Below are 17,950 nucleotides of genomic sequence, written 5' to 3' on the forward strand. Positions count from 1 at the left end.
ATGTAAAACTAAATTGAAATATCTAATAACTAAAGACTACACAGAGCAATTTAATCTCAAAGTTGGCTCGGACTCCACCGGCATGAATTTAGCCATCGGCAAGTGGTAATACAACGGCGAAGACAGGAACGCTTATCTAGAATAACAAATCTAAATGTAAAATTTGAAATATAGTCAAGAGGCAGAACACGCTCTGACTTAACAGTCTCAAGCCCTCATTCATATATATGCAAACTAATTTGCAGCCTAGCGGGAAAACGGAAAGAGAGAAGTGACAGTAAAGATTCCAACATAAAATAGGTGGTTAAACAAATTAAAGAAACCTCACACTTTTCCCCGCCAGAATGTAAATTAGTTAGCGTGTAAATAAGTGAGGGTTTGAGATTTCTTTTTCAGGCACAGCTTTTTCTGCCTCTTGAAGGCCACATTTACTAGGTTTGCTGTCCTAGATAAAAATTCCTGTCTTATCTTGCATCACTACCTATCGATTGTGAATGGAGTTGCATTACTACTTGCCGATAGTTAAATTCATGCCTGTGGAATCCGAGCCAACTTCGCGATTAAATTGCTCTGTGTAGCCTTTGTCTATCAGTTATTTAAATTTAGCTTTACATTTGAATTTCTACTTTGAGTTTCTCGCCATAAATTATGGCGGATTTGTAAACACCAGGTGTGCCTTCTTTTTCACCCCTTTTAGTTTAAAATAAATGGTCTTTTATATTCTTCTTAAGTCTCTGTGTACTTAGACATAGCAATAAAGTCGCTAATAAGTATAAATTTTATTTTTTGCCATTTTGGACATTATTATTATTTTTTTATGTATGTTATAATAAATATTTATTAAGCAAAATATAACATTATCTAAAATATTTTTTATGGTCATTGCTTCAAACATTTCTCAGTTCCAACGTGCTTTCAGGTGTATAGTTGCCAGGTTAATTCTTCAGTTCTAGCATTCTTCTGGTTTAATGTATTTTGATCCGTATGGTGACGCAGTAACTTTATCGACTCAAACATCGACGACTTAAGACGCTTTCAACTGTATTAGTTGTATGAATAACGGTATAGGTCTATGAAATACTGAATACCGATGCAACCATATTTACTTTAACCATAACTTTTTATATTTTAAATACAGTATTGAAAGAATATTTTAACACAGTATTTATATATACAATATTTTGTAGTCAAAAATATATTTTGTTATATTCACACTCGTGCTGAAAAAATAAGCATCGAACGCTAAAAGAAAAGGTACGAATGTAAAAGTGGCAATTAAGATATACAATTTACATTTGAGGTAGAGGTTGCATCGCCAAATGCAAATAGGCAACCAAAATTAGCATAAAACGTAACGTCTTAAAAAGGGGCTTGCCCGACCTACGCCCCAGTTTGCAAACATCGTTTCGTGTAATCCGCAATAGCCAAAGAATAAAGCATGAGTGGAAGACACTATCTGGACGGTAAAATGCGTTGCAGAACTTTCGGAATGTTGCAGGGTGGTGCAAAACAATCCGCTATTGCGAGAGACCTCAATGTGTATCCTAGTGTCATCAGTAGGCTGTGCACCCGTTATCAGAGGGGATGAAACCCCTATAGAAGACGCGGATTCGAATGCCGGATGTTTAGCACAAGAGCATACGATCGCTCCCTGTTGCTATCTGCAAGGTCTCGTAGATCTGTTTTAGCCCGACAGCTGGCATCGCATCTGTGCTGCTGCGGGACGGCGCATATCCCGCCAAAGTATGTCTCGTCAACTGCATGAAGGTGAACTGTGCGCCCGATGACTTGTAGTTTGTGTTCTTTTGTCCCCATTGCATGTCAGATGGTAATTGAATTGGGCCCGTAAAAATCGCAGCTGGACACCAAAACAGACGGGCCACATACTCTTTACGGATGAGTGTCGAATTAACATCCAGATATGGCAAGAGCTAGGGACACGCTATCGGGCGCCAGACATTGTCGAAAGAGACCGTTACAGAGGAGGAGGCTTACTTGTATGGACTAGGATAGCAACGAATGGCCGCACTAACCTCCACATGATTCCTGGTGGTTCCATCACGGTCATTCGATATATCGCAACGAAACTCCACACCGTTTTGTGCGTCCTTTTATCGCTGCCACGGGTACCGACGCGATAGATATAGGCGATAACGCCCACCGATATGGAGCTCGAGTGGTGCGGAGTTATCTGGAGAGTGAAAACCATTCCACATATATCGTTGCCTGCTTAATCACAGGACCTGAATCTTATACAGCATATGTGAGACATGTCGGAACAACGGATAGTAGGCCGCAGTGTGCCGCTAAGCACACTCCACGAACTCTGACATGCATTACTACAGGAATGGGCGCTACTGCCACAACAAGCGATCAACGACACTATTCCCATTTTTCTTCGCCGTTGTCAAGCATGCATTTCAGCTACAGGGTATCAAAGCCTTTATTAGGTGATGTTTTCATTCCACATGCTTCCGCCCAACTTGGTGTTTCGCATCGATCGTAATTTTTTATTTCTTTGCTTTATTGTTTGCAGTGTGGTCTAGTAATGCCACAACAGCTTCTTGAATCAATTTCACGCATGTCCATCAAATAGATTTTGTTGTTGTTGTTGCTTATTTTTTGAGTGGGAGTGTATTATTTTTATGTTTTATTAACACCTGCAAATTATGGTAAGCTACGCCATGGTATTTGGTAGTTTAAATACATTAAATGCACTTACTATAATTTCGGCTTATGATACCTGTAGGTTTATCAGAAAGTGAGTTTACGGTATGTTGAGAGGTACTTATATATAGCATCTTTAGTCTGTAAATTAGTTCTTCAATGCTGTTCAGTTATTTAAATTGTTATTTATTCTTTAATTTATGCAGAATACGTAGTGTCTGTCTATTAATACTTTGGTCTGTTTTCAAAGGACACTGAAAAGTATTTTTCCATTTTAGAGAGGTCTTCTTTTTTCTCGAGCAATGGCGTCTGTCATTAATGTTAGCTGCTTTGTGGTTATCATTCCCATGTGCCGTTCCTTTACAACATACCTAAGAGTAATTGGGTCAAAGGTAAGCTTATTTATTTAGTAAGATTGCAGTGAAGTTTAGTTTATGGGCTTGTAAATTTAAGCAAAACAGCAAATTTAGTTTGGCATAAATTTTGAACAAAGCTCTACCGATTTCGATGGCGATCAGATAGGTCTTTCTTTTTCAGGAGCAAAACATTTTTATCTTTTCGCTCCTAAAGAAGGACCTTAGAGTTTTCGTGAAGCCTTAACGCTCAGCTTTCGTTTTTAATGAAGAAAAATGGGATTATAAGGAAGCAGGATTATAGGTCTTTTTCAATCTTTGACTAATTCTTTGGAACAGATAGGTGATGTTTGAAAGATTCGGAAGCTTTCACATGTGGTTTAATTCCAGTGGTAATTTCGATATTACGATTAGCATAAAAATGCTAATGATGTACTTAAAATGAACAAATTTTCTTCGTCTGATTCGAGCGTGCAGTAAAGTAATCTTCTTCCAGTATAGAAACGAAATCTGAAAATTGAAGCTTTAATTAGTATTCGCGAAATTCGTACAAAATATGTGAAAATAATCAAGTAATTTTGTGCGTTGAATAAAATTACTAATCCTAGTAGTGATTAATGTCCTAGAGAAAGGTAAGACCTTCAGGTTTCTGAATAAAATGATGACTAAGCCACTCTTCAGACACAGAAACAGAACAAGGGAATTTCATTTCATAATCAAACTTGTTTTCAAAACCTTGTGGTTTCTGTGAATGATAAATCAAGGGATAGTTTTAATTTGCAATCACCAGCTGCATTTAAGTCTTAGATATAGATTATCTGTTTATCTTAGATAGGTGACAGGTGACGGAGGACGGGGGCGCCTGGTGTCTAACATAGGTAAACAGGCATATGCCCCGCGTCCTCCACTATCTAGAGGCAACAACTCCCGGGAGTTTATAGGATCTTAAAAAACAAAAGTTAACATGGCCATACAAGGGCTAGACTACATGTAGTACATTGTAAGAACGTGAGACAACTGAAGGTTATGGTTACAGAGGTAGTTTATCTTAGATATGGATACCTCATATCCAGTAATATTTTCATTGTCCGTGCAATAGATGTTTCTTTTGGCATTTGTTTTCTCGAAATGTTCCGTGAGGTTGCGTTCAGACGGGGGCATAAAGGGCATAAGTGGTTAAAGTCGAGCTCTGTTGTCAAGGCAACCAGTCTGTGCTAGGTCACAAAATATGGTTTAGTCCTCGCGGCGTAAGGTTCTAAATTTTCAACTTTACGCCGAGTTTGGGATAAGCGTTGACCAATCAGAGCGAAGCTAAAATGAAGCGGCTTTCTGCAGACGATTTCGCTGTTACATCGAAGGCGACTTTTTTTAAAATATGAAGCACGTCGTATCCGAATGAGTTGTAATCGTATCCGAACGAAATAATGAGTTGATCTCGCAAGAAATCTGCGATGATGACATGCTTTTTTTAATGAGTTTGCACAATAAATTGAAAAATATAGATGAAACTCGTAAAACGAAAATTAAGCTCAGGATCATGCACGCTGTGTATGATCCTGTAGATGATTGATCCCATCCATTATTTTTCCTTTTATTATGAAAATTCTTTAAAAAATGCATCCTTGCGAATTTTTTTTTTTTCTGTATAAATTATTATTGTTACTTTCTTTCTGTTTATTATTTTTGTATAAATTAGTACTATCATTTTATTCCTGTTAATTATTTTTGTATTTAAGAATAAATTTATTGAAAAAGTTGGAAATATTGTATTGCTATTTGTTTCAAATGCTGATTTTTCTTTCCAAACAAACTTCATGAATTAATTTTACAAACATCAAATCAATATCAAGAATCTGATGTTTTTTTCGGGGGGGGAACAGCAAAAATATTACTCTAAAAAAAAGAAAAAAGTATTTTCACTTATTTAAAAATAGTCACAATAGTCACCCAACTTGCCCGCAACAGTAGTAGTGACTGCTATGAACTGGAAATTACACAAACTCTTAAGAAAGGTTTAATTCCCTTTTTATTCCACTTTAGAAGTTACAGATGCGTTCACTTGACGCTCACAAACTACGCCGACCCGGCGTTCAAATAAAAAGAGAAAAGTACAACTAAAAATAAATAACAGGATGCATAACTAATGAAGTCACTATCTACGAGGCTCTATAATTGCAACGATCTTAACCGCGTTTTAAGATACAGCTGAGATTCAGCAAACTTTCGGATTGAGAAGTTGAAAGTTTCAGCTAACTGCCGGAGTAGGCACACAGGCCGAAACGCGCGGTTCTTAAATTTCTACCTAGCAACCTTCACGCTCGTGAATCAAGAAAGCACACTTACAAACTCGTTTCCCTTCTATTTAACTCAAAATTACTTCTGCTAAAAATTTGAATACTCTGCGCGTTCTACTAAAATTTACATACTCTGGCATTGGCAATTCCAGGGGAAAGTAAAGGCTTGACAGGAAAGATAGCTTAAACTTAAAATAAATGTTAGTTAAAATAAATATAAACCCTACAAAGTAATAAAAAACAATCCTTTGAGAAAATGCTCTTATGAAGTACAAGAAGGAAAAAATGTAGTGAAATATCCTTAAAACAACAGTCAACAGTCTAGACAGTTTTGTCTCCTGTTGATCTCTGTTTCTTAATTACGTTCTTCATGAAAGGAATTTACTTTTAATGAAACTGAATAGCACACATAATTCAAAACATGGATTACAGTCTGCGTGCACTTCTGACGCAAAAGAAATCTACATCCTGATCCAGAGCTGCATCTTGACGGCTCTTTGATCCGCGTTGAGCCAGAAGCAAAAATCTTAGGAGTTATCTTTGACAGAAAGCTCACTTTCCTTCCGCATATCCTAAATCTAAAGAAAAAATGTGCTAAAGCTCTCAACATACTGAAAGTCCTGGCCAGTACTTCATGGGGAGCAGAACGTTGTTCTATGCTCCGCATTTATAGAGCTTTAATCCGTTCCAAACTTGACTATGGCTGTGTTATCTACGGATCAGCAAGACCTTCTGTGCTCCTGAAATTGGATCCAGTCCACCATCAAGCACTACGGATTTGCTGTGGAGCCTTCAGAACATCTCCAGTCCAAAGTTTATATGTCATCTGTTTTGAACCATCTTTGGATTTCAGACGCAAGCAGTTGTCCATTGATCAAATTAATGTCACAGGCCGAACATACTGTCCGACTTATGACATCTGATCAGTACTGGCGTCTTTACCATGCCCGTCCTTCATGTATCTCACCTTCTGATCTTCGCATTCACTCACTGATTGAAGAATTCAACCTAAATGATCTACATCCCAAAAGCTTTGACCTTTTCGGTATTTCTTCCTGGCAAGAAGTGAACATTCACCTACTTAACATTTTTGGAGAACTAAAGAAGATCAGTACCAATGATATCCAATACCAACAAATTTTCCTAGAGCATAGAAGCAGTTATTCTAACTACAAAGCAATTTTTACTGATGGCTCAAAGAATCATGATTACGTCGGGGCAGCTTTTGTTTGTGATAATGAAATAAAGAGTAGTAAACTTCATAAGGCTGCATCTGTCTTTACTTCGGAAACTTTTGCCATTTTGAATTCCTTAATCTTTATCTCTAGACAGAATCGCAGAAAGTTCATCATCTACTCTGACTCTCTGAGTGCTCTTGAATCAATAAATACAAATACAGGCCACCCTTTGGTCTTAGAAATTTTAAAGGCACACCTCCGTTTGAGAAACGCAGGTTATTATATTGCGTATTGCTGGGTGCCTGGACACGCTGCCATCAAAGGCAATGAACTCGCCGATATTGCAGCAAAATCTTTTGATATTACCTCAGAAAATGATGTCCCTTTTACAGACATACGGAATTACATTAGAACAAAGGTCTTGTTCAGGTTTCAAGAATTCTGGGAATGCCAAACTCTGAACAAATTAAGGCAGCTAAAACCCAATTTGGAGTACTGGGAGTCAAGAGGGAAACGGAAGGAGGATGTACTACTGACTCGCTTACGAATTGGTCAGACTGACAGACACATCAGTACCTCTTGAAAGGAGATAATTAATGAGCCTATTTGTGGCACTTGCAACGTTCCCATTTCAGTCAATCACATTTTAACCTGCTGTCCTGCTTTTAGTCAGAAATGTGAATTTTATTTTACGAATGTTAACTTAACAGATCTCATTGGAAGAAACCCTCACATCAACCTCATAAGTTTTTTAAAAGACATCTTCTTTTACCATTTTTATCCTGCTTTACCTGTTGCTAGAGCATTTTTCAGTCATTTCTGCCTGGACATTTTGAAGACAAAAGAAATCTACATCCTGATCCAGAGCTGCATCTTGACGGCTCTTTGATCCGCGTTGAGCCAGAAGCAAAAATCTTAGGAGTTATCTTTGACAGAAAACTCACTTTCTTTCCGCATATCCTAAATCTAAAGAAAAAATGTGCTAAAGCTCTCAACATACTGAAAGTCCTGGCCAATACTTCATGGGGAGCAGAACGTTGTTCTATGCTCCGCATTTATAGAGCTTTAATCCGTTCCAAACTTGACTATGGCTGTGTTATCTACGGATCAGCAAGACCTTCTGTGCTCCTGAAATTGGATCCAGTCCACCATCAAGCACTACGGATTTGCTGTGGAGCCTTCAGAACATCTCCAGTCCAAAGTTTATATGTCATCTGTTTTGAACCATCTTTGGATTTCAGACGCAAGCAGTTGTCCATTGATCAAATTAATGTCACAGGCCGAACATACTGTCCGACTTATGACATCTGATCAGTACTGGCGTCTTTACCATGCCCGTCCTTCATGTATCTCACCTTCTGATCTTCGCATTCACTCACTGATTGAAGAATTCAACCTAAATGATCTACATCCCAAAAGCTTTGACCTTTTCGGTATTTCTTCCTGGCAAGAAGTGAACATTCACCTACTTAACATTTTTGGAGAACTAAAGAAGATCAGTACCAATGATATCCAATACCAACAAATTTTCCTAGAGCATAGAAGCAGTTATTCTAACTACAAAGCAATTTTTACTGATGGCTCAAAGAATCATGATTACGTCGGGGCAGCTTTTGTTTGTGATAATGAAATAAAGAGTAGTAAACTTCATAAGGCTGCATCTGTCTTTACTTCGGAAACTTTTGCCATTTTGAATTCCTTAATCTTTATCTCTAGACAGAATCGCAGAAAGTTCATCATCTACTCTGACTCTCTGAGTGCTCTTGAATCAATAAATACAAATACTGGCCACCCTTTGGTCTTAGAAATTTTAAAGGCACACCTCCGTTTGAGAAACGCAGGTTATTATATTGCGTATTGCTGGGTGCCTGGACACGCTGCCATCAAAGGCAATGAACTCGCCGATATTGCAGCAAAATCTTTTGATATTACCTCAGAAAATGATGTCCCTTTTACAGACATACGGAATTACATTAGAACAAAGGTCTTGTTCAGGTTTCAAGAATTCTGGGAATGCCAAACTCTGAACAAATTAAGGCAGCTAAAACCCAATTTGGAGTACTGGGAGTCAAGAGGGAAACGGAAGGAGGATGTACTACTGACTCGCTTACGAATTGGTCAGACTGACAGACACATCAGTACCTCTTGAAAGGAGATAATTAATGAGCCTATTTGTGGCACTTGCAACGTTCCCATTTCAGTCAATCACATTTTAACCTGCTGTCCTGCTTTTAGTCAGAAATGTGAATTTTATTTTACGAATGTTAACTTAACAGATCTCATTGGAAGAAACCCTCACATCAACCTCATAAGTTTTTTAAAAGACATCTTCTTTTACCATTTTTATCCTGCTTTACCTGTTGCTAGAGCATTTTTCAGTCATTTCTGCCTGGACATTTTGAAGACAAAAGAAATCTACATCCTGATCCAGAGCTGCATCTTGACGGCTCTTTGATCCGCGTTGAGCCAGAAGCAAAAATCTTAGGAGTTATCTTTGACGGAAAACTCACTTTCTTTCCGCATATCCTAAATCTAAAGAAAAAATGTGCTAAAGCTCTCAACATACTGAAAGTCCTGGCCAGTACTTCATGGGGAGCAGAACGTTGTTCTATGCTCCGCATTTATAGAGCTTTAATCCGTTCCAAACTTGACTATGGCTGTGTTATCTACGGATCAGCAAGACCTTCTGTGCTCCTGAAATTGGATCCAGTCCACCATCAAGCACTACGGATTTGCTGTGGAGCTGTGGAGAACATCTCCAGTCCAAAGTTTATATGTCATCTGTTTTGAACCATCTTTGGATTTCAGACGCAAGCAGTTGTCCATTGATCAAATTAATGTCACAGGCCGAACATACTGTCCGACTTATGACATCTGATCAGTACTGGCGTCTTTACCATGCCCGTCCTTCATGTATCTCACCTTCTGATCTTCGCATTCACTCACTGATTGAAGAATTCAACCTAAATGATCTACATCCCAAAAGCTTTGACCTTTTCGGTATTTCTTCCTGGCAAGAAGTGAACATTCACCTACTTAACATTTTTGGAGAACTAAAGAAGATCAGTACCAATGATATCCAATACCAACAAATTTTCCTAGAGCATAGAAGCAGTTATTCTAACTACAAAGCAATTTTTACTGATGGCTCAAAGAATCATGATTACGTCGGGGCAGCTTTTGTTTGTGATAATGAAATAAAGAGTAGTAAACTTCATAAGGCTGCATCTGTCTTTACTTCGGAAACTTTTGCCATTTTGAATTCCTTAATCTTTATCTCTAGACAGAATCGCAGAAAGTTCATCATCTACTCTGACTCTCTGAGTGCTCTTGAATCAATAAATACAAATACTGGCCACCCTTTGGTCTTAGAAATTTTAAAGGCACACCTCCGTTTGAGAAACGCAGGTTATTATATTGCGTATTGCTGGGTGCCTGGACACGCTGCCATCAAAGGCAATGAACTCGCCGATATTGCAGCAAAATCTTTTGATATTACCTCAGAAAATGATGTCCCTTTTACAGACATACGGAATTACATTAGAACAAAGGTCTTGTTCAGGTTTCAAGAATTCTGGGAATGCCAAACTCTGAACAAATTAAGGCAGCTAAAACCCAATTTGGAGTACTGGGAGTCAAGAGGGAAACGGAAGGAGGATGTACTACTGACTCGCTTACGAATTGGTCAGACTGACAGACACATCAGTACCTCTTGAAAGGAGATAATTAATGAGCCTATTTGTGGCACTTGCAACGTTCCCATTTCAGTCAGTCACACTTTAACCTGCTGTCCTGCTTTTAGTCAGAAATGTGAATTTTATTTTACGAATGTTAACTTAACAGATCTCATTGGAAGAAACCCTCACATCAACCTCATAAGTTTTTTTAAAAGACATCTTCTTTTACCATTTTTATCCTGCTTTACCTGTTGCTAGAGCATTTTTCAGTCATTTCTGCCTGGACATTTTGAAGACAAAAGAAATCTACATCCTGATCCAGAGCTGCATCTTGACGGCTCTTTGATCCGCGTTGAGCCAGAAGCAAAAATCTTAGGAGTTATCTTTGACAGAAAACTCACTTTCTTTCCGCATATCCTACATCTAAAGAAAAAATGTGCTAAAGCTCTCAACATACTGAAAGTCCTGGCCAATACTTCATGGGGAGCAGAACGTTGTTCTATGCTCCGCATTTATAGAGCTTTAATCCGTTCCAAACTTGACTATGGCTGTGTTATCTACGGATCAGCAAGACCTTCTGTGCTCCTGAAATTGGATCCAGTCCACCATCAAGCACTACGGATTTGCTGTGGAGCCTTCAGAACATCTCCAGTCCAAAGTTTATATGTCATCTGTTTTGAACCATCTTTGGATTTCAGACGCAAGCAGTTGTCCATTGATCAAATTAATGTCACAGGCCGAACATACTGTCCGACTTATGACATCTGATCAGTACTGGCGTCTTTACCATGCCCGTCCTTCATGTATCTCACCTTCTGATCTTCGCATTCACTCACTGATTGAAGAATTCAACCTAAATGATCTACATCCCAAAAGCTTTGACCTTTTCGGTATTTCTTCCTGGCAAGAAGTGAACATTCACCTACTTAACATTTTTGGAGAACTAAAGAAGATCAGTACCAATGATATCCAATACCAACAAATTTTCCTAGAGCATAGAAGCAGTTATTCTAACTACAAAGCAATTTTTACTGATGGCTCAAAGAATCATGATTACGTCGGGGCAGCTTTTGTTTGTGATAATGAAATAAAGAGTAGTAAACTTCATAAGGCTGCATCTGTCTTTACTTCGGAAACTTTTGCCATTTTGAATTCCTTAATCTTTATCTCTAGACAGAATCGCAGAAAGTTCATCATCTACTCTGACTCTCTGAGTGCTCTTGAATCAATAAATACAAATACTAGCCACCCTTTGGTCTTAGAAATTTTAAAGGCACACCTCCGTTTGAGAAACGCAGGTTATTATATTGCGTATTGCTGGGTGCCTGGACACGCTGCCATCAAAGGCAATGAACTCGCCGATATTGCAGCAAAATCTTTTGATATTACCTCAGAAAATGATGTCCCTTTTACAGACATACGGAATTACATTAGAACAAAGGTCTTGTTCAGGTTTCAAGAATTCTGGGAATGCCAAACTCTGAACAAATTAAGGCAGCTAAAACCCAATTTGGAGTACTGGGAGTCAAGAGGGAAACGGAAGGAGGATGTACTACTGACTCGCTTACGAATTGGTCAGACTGACAGACACATCAGTACCTCTTGAAAGGAGATAATTAATGAGCCTATTTGTGGCACTTGCAACGTTCCCATTTCAGTCAATCACATTTTAACCTGCTGTCCTGCTTTTAGTCAGAAATGTGAATTTTATTTTACGAATGTTAACTTAACAGATCTCATTGGAAGAAACCCTCACATCAACCTCATAAGTTTTTTAAAAGACATCTTCTTTTACCATTTTTATCCTGCTTTACCTGTTGCTAGAGCATTTTTCAGTCATTTCTGCCTGGACATTTTGAAGACAAAAGAAATCTACATCCTGATCCAGAGCTGCATCTTGACGGCTCTTTGATCCGCGTTGAGCCAGAAGCAAAAATCTTAGGAGTTATCTTTGACAGAAAACTCACTTTCTTTCCGCATATCCTAAATCTAAAGAAAAAATGTGCTAAAGCTCTCAACATACTGAAAGTCCTGGCCAATACTTCATGGGGAGCAGAACGTTGTTCTATGCTCCGCATTTATAGAGCCTTAATCCGTTCCAAACTTGACTATGGCTGTGTTATCTACGGATCAGCAAGACCTTCTGTGCTCCTGAAATTGGATCCAGTCCACCATCAAGCACTACGGATTTGCTGTGGAGCCTTCAGAACATCTCCAGTCCAAAGTTTATATGTCATCTGTTTTGAACCATCTTTGGATTTCAGACGCAAGCAGTTGTCCATTGATCAAATTAATGTCACAGGCCGAATATACTGTCCGACTTATGACATCTGATCAGTACTGGCGTCTTTACCATGCCCGTCCTTCATGTATCTCACCTTCTGATCTTCGCATTCACTCACTGATTGAAGAATTCAACCTAAATGATCTACATCCCAAAAGCTTTGACCTTTTCGGTATTTCTTCCTGGCAAGAAGTGAACATTCACCTACTTAACATTTTTGGAGAACTAAAGAAGATCAGTACCAATGATATCCAATACCAACAAATTTTCCTAGAGCATAGAAGCAGTTATTCTAACTACAAAGCAATTTTTACTGATGGCTCAAAGAATCATGATTACGTCGGGGCAGCTTTTGTTTGTGATAATGAAATAAAGAGTAGTAAACTTCATAAGGCTGCATCTGTCTTTACTTCGGAAACTTTTGCTATTTTGAATTCCTTAATCTTTATCTCTAGACAGAATCGCAGAAAGTTCATTATCTACTCTGACTCTCTGAGTGCTCTTGAATCAATAAATACAAATACTGGCCACCCTTTGGTCTTAGAAATTTTAAAGGCACACCTCCGTTTGAGAAACGCAGGTTATTATATTGCGTATTGCTGGGTGCCTGGACACGCTGCCATCAAAGGCAATGAACTCGCCGATATTGCAGCAAAATCTTTTGATATTACCTCAGAAAATGATGTCCCTTTTACAGACATACGGAATTACATTAGAACAAAGGTCTTGTTCAGGTTTCAAGAATTCTGGGAATGCCAAACTCTGAACAAATTAAGGCAGCTAAAACCCAATTTGGAGTACTGGGAGTCAAGAGGGAAACGGAAGGAGGATGTACTACTGACTCGCTTACGAATTGGTCAGACTGACAGACACATCAGTACCTCTTGAAAGGAGATAATTAATGAGCCTATTTGTGGCACTTGCAACGTTCCCATTTCAGTCAATCACATTTTAACCTGCTGTCCTGCTTTTAGTCAGAAATGTGAATTTTATTTTACGAATGTTAACTTAACAGATCTCATTGGAAGAAACCCTCACATCAACCTCATAAGTTTTTTAAAAGACATCTTCTTTTACCATTTTTATCCTGCTTTACCTGTTGCTAGAGCATTTTTCAGTCATTTCTGCCTGGACATTTTGAAGACAAAAGAAATCTACATCCTGATCCAGAGCTGCATCTTGACGGCTCTTTGATCCGCGTTGAGCCAGAAGCAAAAATCTTAGGAGTTATCTTTGACAGAAAACTCACTTTCTTTCCGCATATCCTAAATCTAAAGAAAAAATGTGCTAAAGCTCTCAACATACTGAAAGTCCTGGCCAATACTTCATGGGGAGCAGAACGTTGTTCTATGCTCCGCATTTATAGAGCCTTAATCCGTTCCAAACTTGACTATGGCTGTGTTATCTACGGATCAGCAAGACCTTCTGTGCTCCTGAAATTGGATCCAGTCCACCATCAAGCACTACGGATTTGCTGTGGAGCCTTCAGAACATCTCCAGTCCAAAGTTTATATGTCATCTGTTTTGAACCATCTTTGGATTTCAGACGCAAGCAGTTGTCCATTGATCAAATTAATGTCACAGGCCGAATATACTGTCCGACTTATGACATCTGATCAGTACTGGCGTCTTTACCATGCCCGTCCTTCATGTATCTCACCTTCTGATCTTCGCATTCACTCACTGATTGAAGAATTCAACCTAAATGATCTACATCCCAAAAGCTTTGACCTTTTCGGTATTTCTTCCTGGCAAGAAGTGAACATTCACCTACTTAACATTTTTGGAGAACTAAAGAAGATCAGTACCAATGATATCCAATACCAACAAATTTTCCTAGAGCATAGAAGCAGTTATTCTAACTACAAAGCAATTTTTACTGATGGCTCAAAGAATCATGATTACGTCGGGGCAGCTTTTGTTTGTGATAATGAAATAAAGAGTAGTAAACTTCATAAGGCTGCATCTGTCTTTACTTCGGAAACTTTTGCTATTTTGAATTCCTTAATCTTTATCTCTAGACAGAATCGCAGAAAGTTCATTATCTACTCTGACTCTCTGAGTGCTCTTGAATCAATAAATACAAATACTGGCCACCCTTTGGTCTTAGAAATTTTAAAGGCACACCTCCGTTTGAGAAACGCAGGTTATTATATTGCGTATTGCTGGGTGCCTGGACACGCTGCCATCAAAGGCAATGAACTCGCCGATATTGCAGCAAAATCTTTTGATATTACCTCAGAAAATGATGTCCCTTTTACAGACATACGGAATTACATTAGAACAAAGGTCTTGTTCAGGTTTCAAGAATTCTGGGAATGCCAAACTCTGAACAAATTAAGGCAGCTAAAACCCAATTTGGAGTACTGGGAGTCAAGAGGGAAACGGAAGGAGGATGTACTACTGACTCGCTTACGAATTGGTCAGACTGACAGACACATCAGTACCTCTTGAAAGGAGATAATTAATGAGCCTATTTGTGGCACTTGCAACGTTCCCATTTCAGTCAATCACATTTTAACCTGCTGTCCTGCTTTTAGTCAGAAATGTGAATTTTATTTTACGAATGTTAACTTAACAGATCTCATTGGAAGAAACCCTCACATCAACCTCATAAGTTTTTTAAAAGACATCTTCTTTTACCATTTTTATCCTGCTTTACCTGTTGCTAGAGCATTTTTCAGTCATTTCTGCCTGGACATTTTGAAGACAAAAGAAATCTACATCCTGATCCAGAGCTGCATCTTGACGGCTCTTTGATCCGCGTTGAGCCAGAAGCAAAAATCTTAGGAGTTATCTTTGACAGAAAACTCACTTTCTTTCCGCATATCCTAAATCTAAAGAAAAAATGTGCTAAAGCTCTCAACATACTGAAAGTCCTGGCCAATACTTCATGGGGAGCAGAACGTTGTTCTATGCTCCGCATTTATAGAGCCTTAATCCGTTCCAAACTTGACTATGGCTGTGTTATCTACGGATCAGCAAGACCTTCTGTGCTCCTGAAATTGGATCCAGTCCACCATCAAGCACTACGGATTTGCTGTGGAGCCTTCAGAACATCTCCAGTCCAAAGTTTATATGTCATCTGTTTTGAACCATTTTTGGATTTCAGACGCAAGCAGTTGTCCATTGATCAAATTAATGTCACAGGCCGAACATACTGTCCGACTTATGACATCTGATCAGTACTGGCGTCTTTACCATGCCCGTCCTTCATGTATCTCACCTTCTGATCTTCGCATTCACTCACTGATTGAAGAATTCAACCTAAATGATCTACATCCCAAAAGCTTTGACCTTTTCGGTATTTCTTCCTGGCAAGAAGTGAACATTCACCTACTTAACATTTTTGGAGAACTAAAGAAGATCAGTACCAATGATATCCAATACCAACAAATTTTCCTAGAGCATAGAAGCAGTTATTCTAACTACAAAGCAATTTTTACTGATGGCTCAAAGAATCATGATTACGTCGGGGCAGCTTTTGTTTGTGATAATGAAATAAAGAGTAGTAAACTTCATAAGGCTGCATCTGTCTTTACTTCGGAAACTTTTGCCATTTTGAATTCCTTAATCTTTATCTCTAGACAGAATCGCAGAAAGTTCATCATCTACTCTGACTCTCTGAGTGCTCTTGAATCAATAAATACAAATACTGGCCACCCTTTGGTCTTAGAAATTTTAAAGGCACACCTCCGTTTGAGAAACGCAGGTTATTATATTGCGTATTGCTGGGTGCCTGGACACGCTGCCATCAAAGGCAATGAACTCGCCGATATTGCAGCAAAATCTTTTGATATTACCTCAGAAAATGATGTCCCTTTTACAGACATACGGAATTACATTAGAACAAAGGTCTTGTTCAGGTTTCAAGAATTCTGGGAATGCCAAACTCTGAACAAATTAAGGCAGCTAAAACCCAATTTGGAGTACTGGGAGTCAAGAGGGAAACGGAAGGAGGATGTACTACTGACTCGCTTACGAATTGGTCAGACTGACCGACACATCAGTACCTCTTGAAAGGAGATAATTAATGAGCCTATTTGTGGCACTTGCAACGTTCCCATTTCAGTCAGTCACATTTTAACCTGCTGTCCTGCTTTTAGTCAGAAATGTGAATTTTATTTTACGAATGTTAACTTAACAGATCTCATTGGAAGAAACCCTCACATCAACCTCATAAGTTTTTTAAAAGACATCTTCTTTTACCATTTTTATCCTGCTTTACCTGTTGCTAGAGCATTTTTCAGTCATTTCTGCCTGGACATTTTGAAGACAAAAGAAATCTACATCCTGATCCAGAGCTGCATCTTGACGGCTCTTTGATCCGCGTTGAGCCAGAAGCAAAAATCTTAGGAGTTATCTTTGACAGAAAACTCACTTTCTTTCCGCATATCCTACATCTAAAGAAAAAATGTGCTAAAGCTCTCAACATACTGAAAGTCCTGGCCAATACTTCATGGGGAGCAGAACGTTGTTCTATGCTCCGCATTTATAGAGCTTTAATCCGTTCCAAACTTGACTATGGCTGTGTTATCTACGGATCAGCAAGACCTTCTGTGCTCCTGAAATTGGATCCAGTCCACCATCAAGCACTACGGATTTGCTGTGGAGCCTTCAGAACATCTCCAGTCCAAAGTTTATATGTCATCTGTTTTGAACCATCTTTGGATTTCAGACGCAAGCAGTTGTCCATTGATCAAATTAATGTCACAGGCCGAACATACTGTCCGACTTATGACATCTGATCAGTACTGGCGTCTTTACCATGCCCGTCCTTCATGTATCTCACCTTCTGATCTTCGCATTCACTCACTGATTGAAGAATTCAACCTAAATGATCTACATCCCAAAAGCTTTGACCTTTTCGGTATTTCTTCCTGGCAAGAAGTGAACATTCACCTACTTAACATTTTTGGAGAACTAAAGAAGATCAGTACCAATGATATCCAATACCAACAAATTTTCCTAGAGCATAGAAGCAGTTATTCTAACTACAAAGCAATTTTTACTGATGGCTCAAAGAATCATGATTACGTCGGGGCAGCTTTTGTTTGTGATAATGAAATAAAGAGTAGTAAACTTCATAAGGCTGCATCTGTCTTTACTTCGGAAACTTTTGCCATTTTGAATTCCTTAATCTTTATCTCTAGACAGAATCGCAGAAAGTTCATCATCTACTCTGACTCTCTGAGTGCTCTTGAATCAATAAATACAAATACTAGCCACCCTTTGGTCTTAGAAATTTTAAAGGCACACCTCCGTTTGAGAAACGCAGGTTATTATATTGCGTATTGCTGGGTGCCTGGACACGCTGCCATCAAAGGCAATGAACTCGCCGATATTGCAGCAAAATCTTTTGATATTACCTCAGAAAATGATGTCCCTTTTACAGACATACGGAATTACATTAGAACAAAGGTCTTGTTCAGGTTTCAAGAATTCTGGGAATGCCAAACTCTGAACAAATTAAGGCAGCTAAAACCCAATTTGGAGT

At 38.7% G+C, this 17,950-nt stretch overlaps 1 protein-coding gene across 25 annotated transcripts in view; it reads left to right on the top strand.

Moving 5' to 3' along the window:
* LOC118203271 (NADPH oxidase 4-like) overlaps window positions 1-17,950 on the top strand; it is a 365,714-nt gene that overhangs the window by 35,929 nt on the left and 311,835 nt on the right. For 23 of the 25 annotated variants that reach the window (XR_015038575.1, XR_015038569.1, XR_015038570.1 and 20 more), the window contains one exon: window positions 2,946-3,059. The exons of the other annotated variants lie outside the window; for them this stretch is intronic. Coding sequence is in view for 14 of the 23 variants with exons in the window: in XM_085807835.1 (XP_085663961.1) it covers window positions 2,946-3,059 (114 nt within the window). In the remaining 9 variants the exon portion in view is untranslated. The remainder of the gene's footprint in view (window positions 1-2,945; window positions 3,060-17,950) is intronic. 25 annotated transcript variants of the gene reach the window in all.

This window comes from Stegodyphus dumicola, chromosome X1 (genome assembly GCF_044657685.1).
Source record: "Stegodyphus dumicola isolate Sdum_Otavi_A_Nest chromosome X1, ASM4465768v1".
NCBI classification, from domain to species: Eukaryota; Metazoa; Arthropoda; class Arachnida; order Araneae; family Eresidae; genus Stegodyphus; species Stegodyphus dumicola.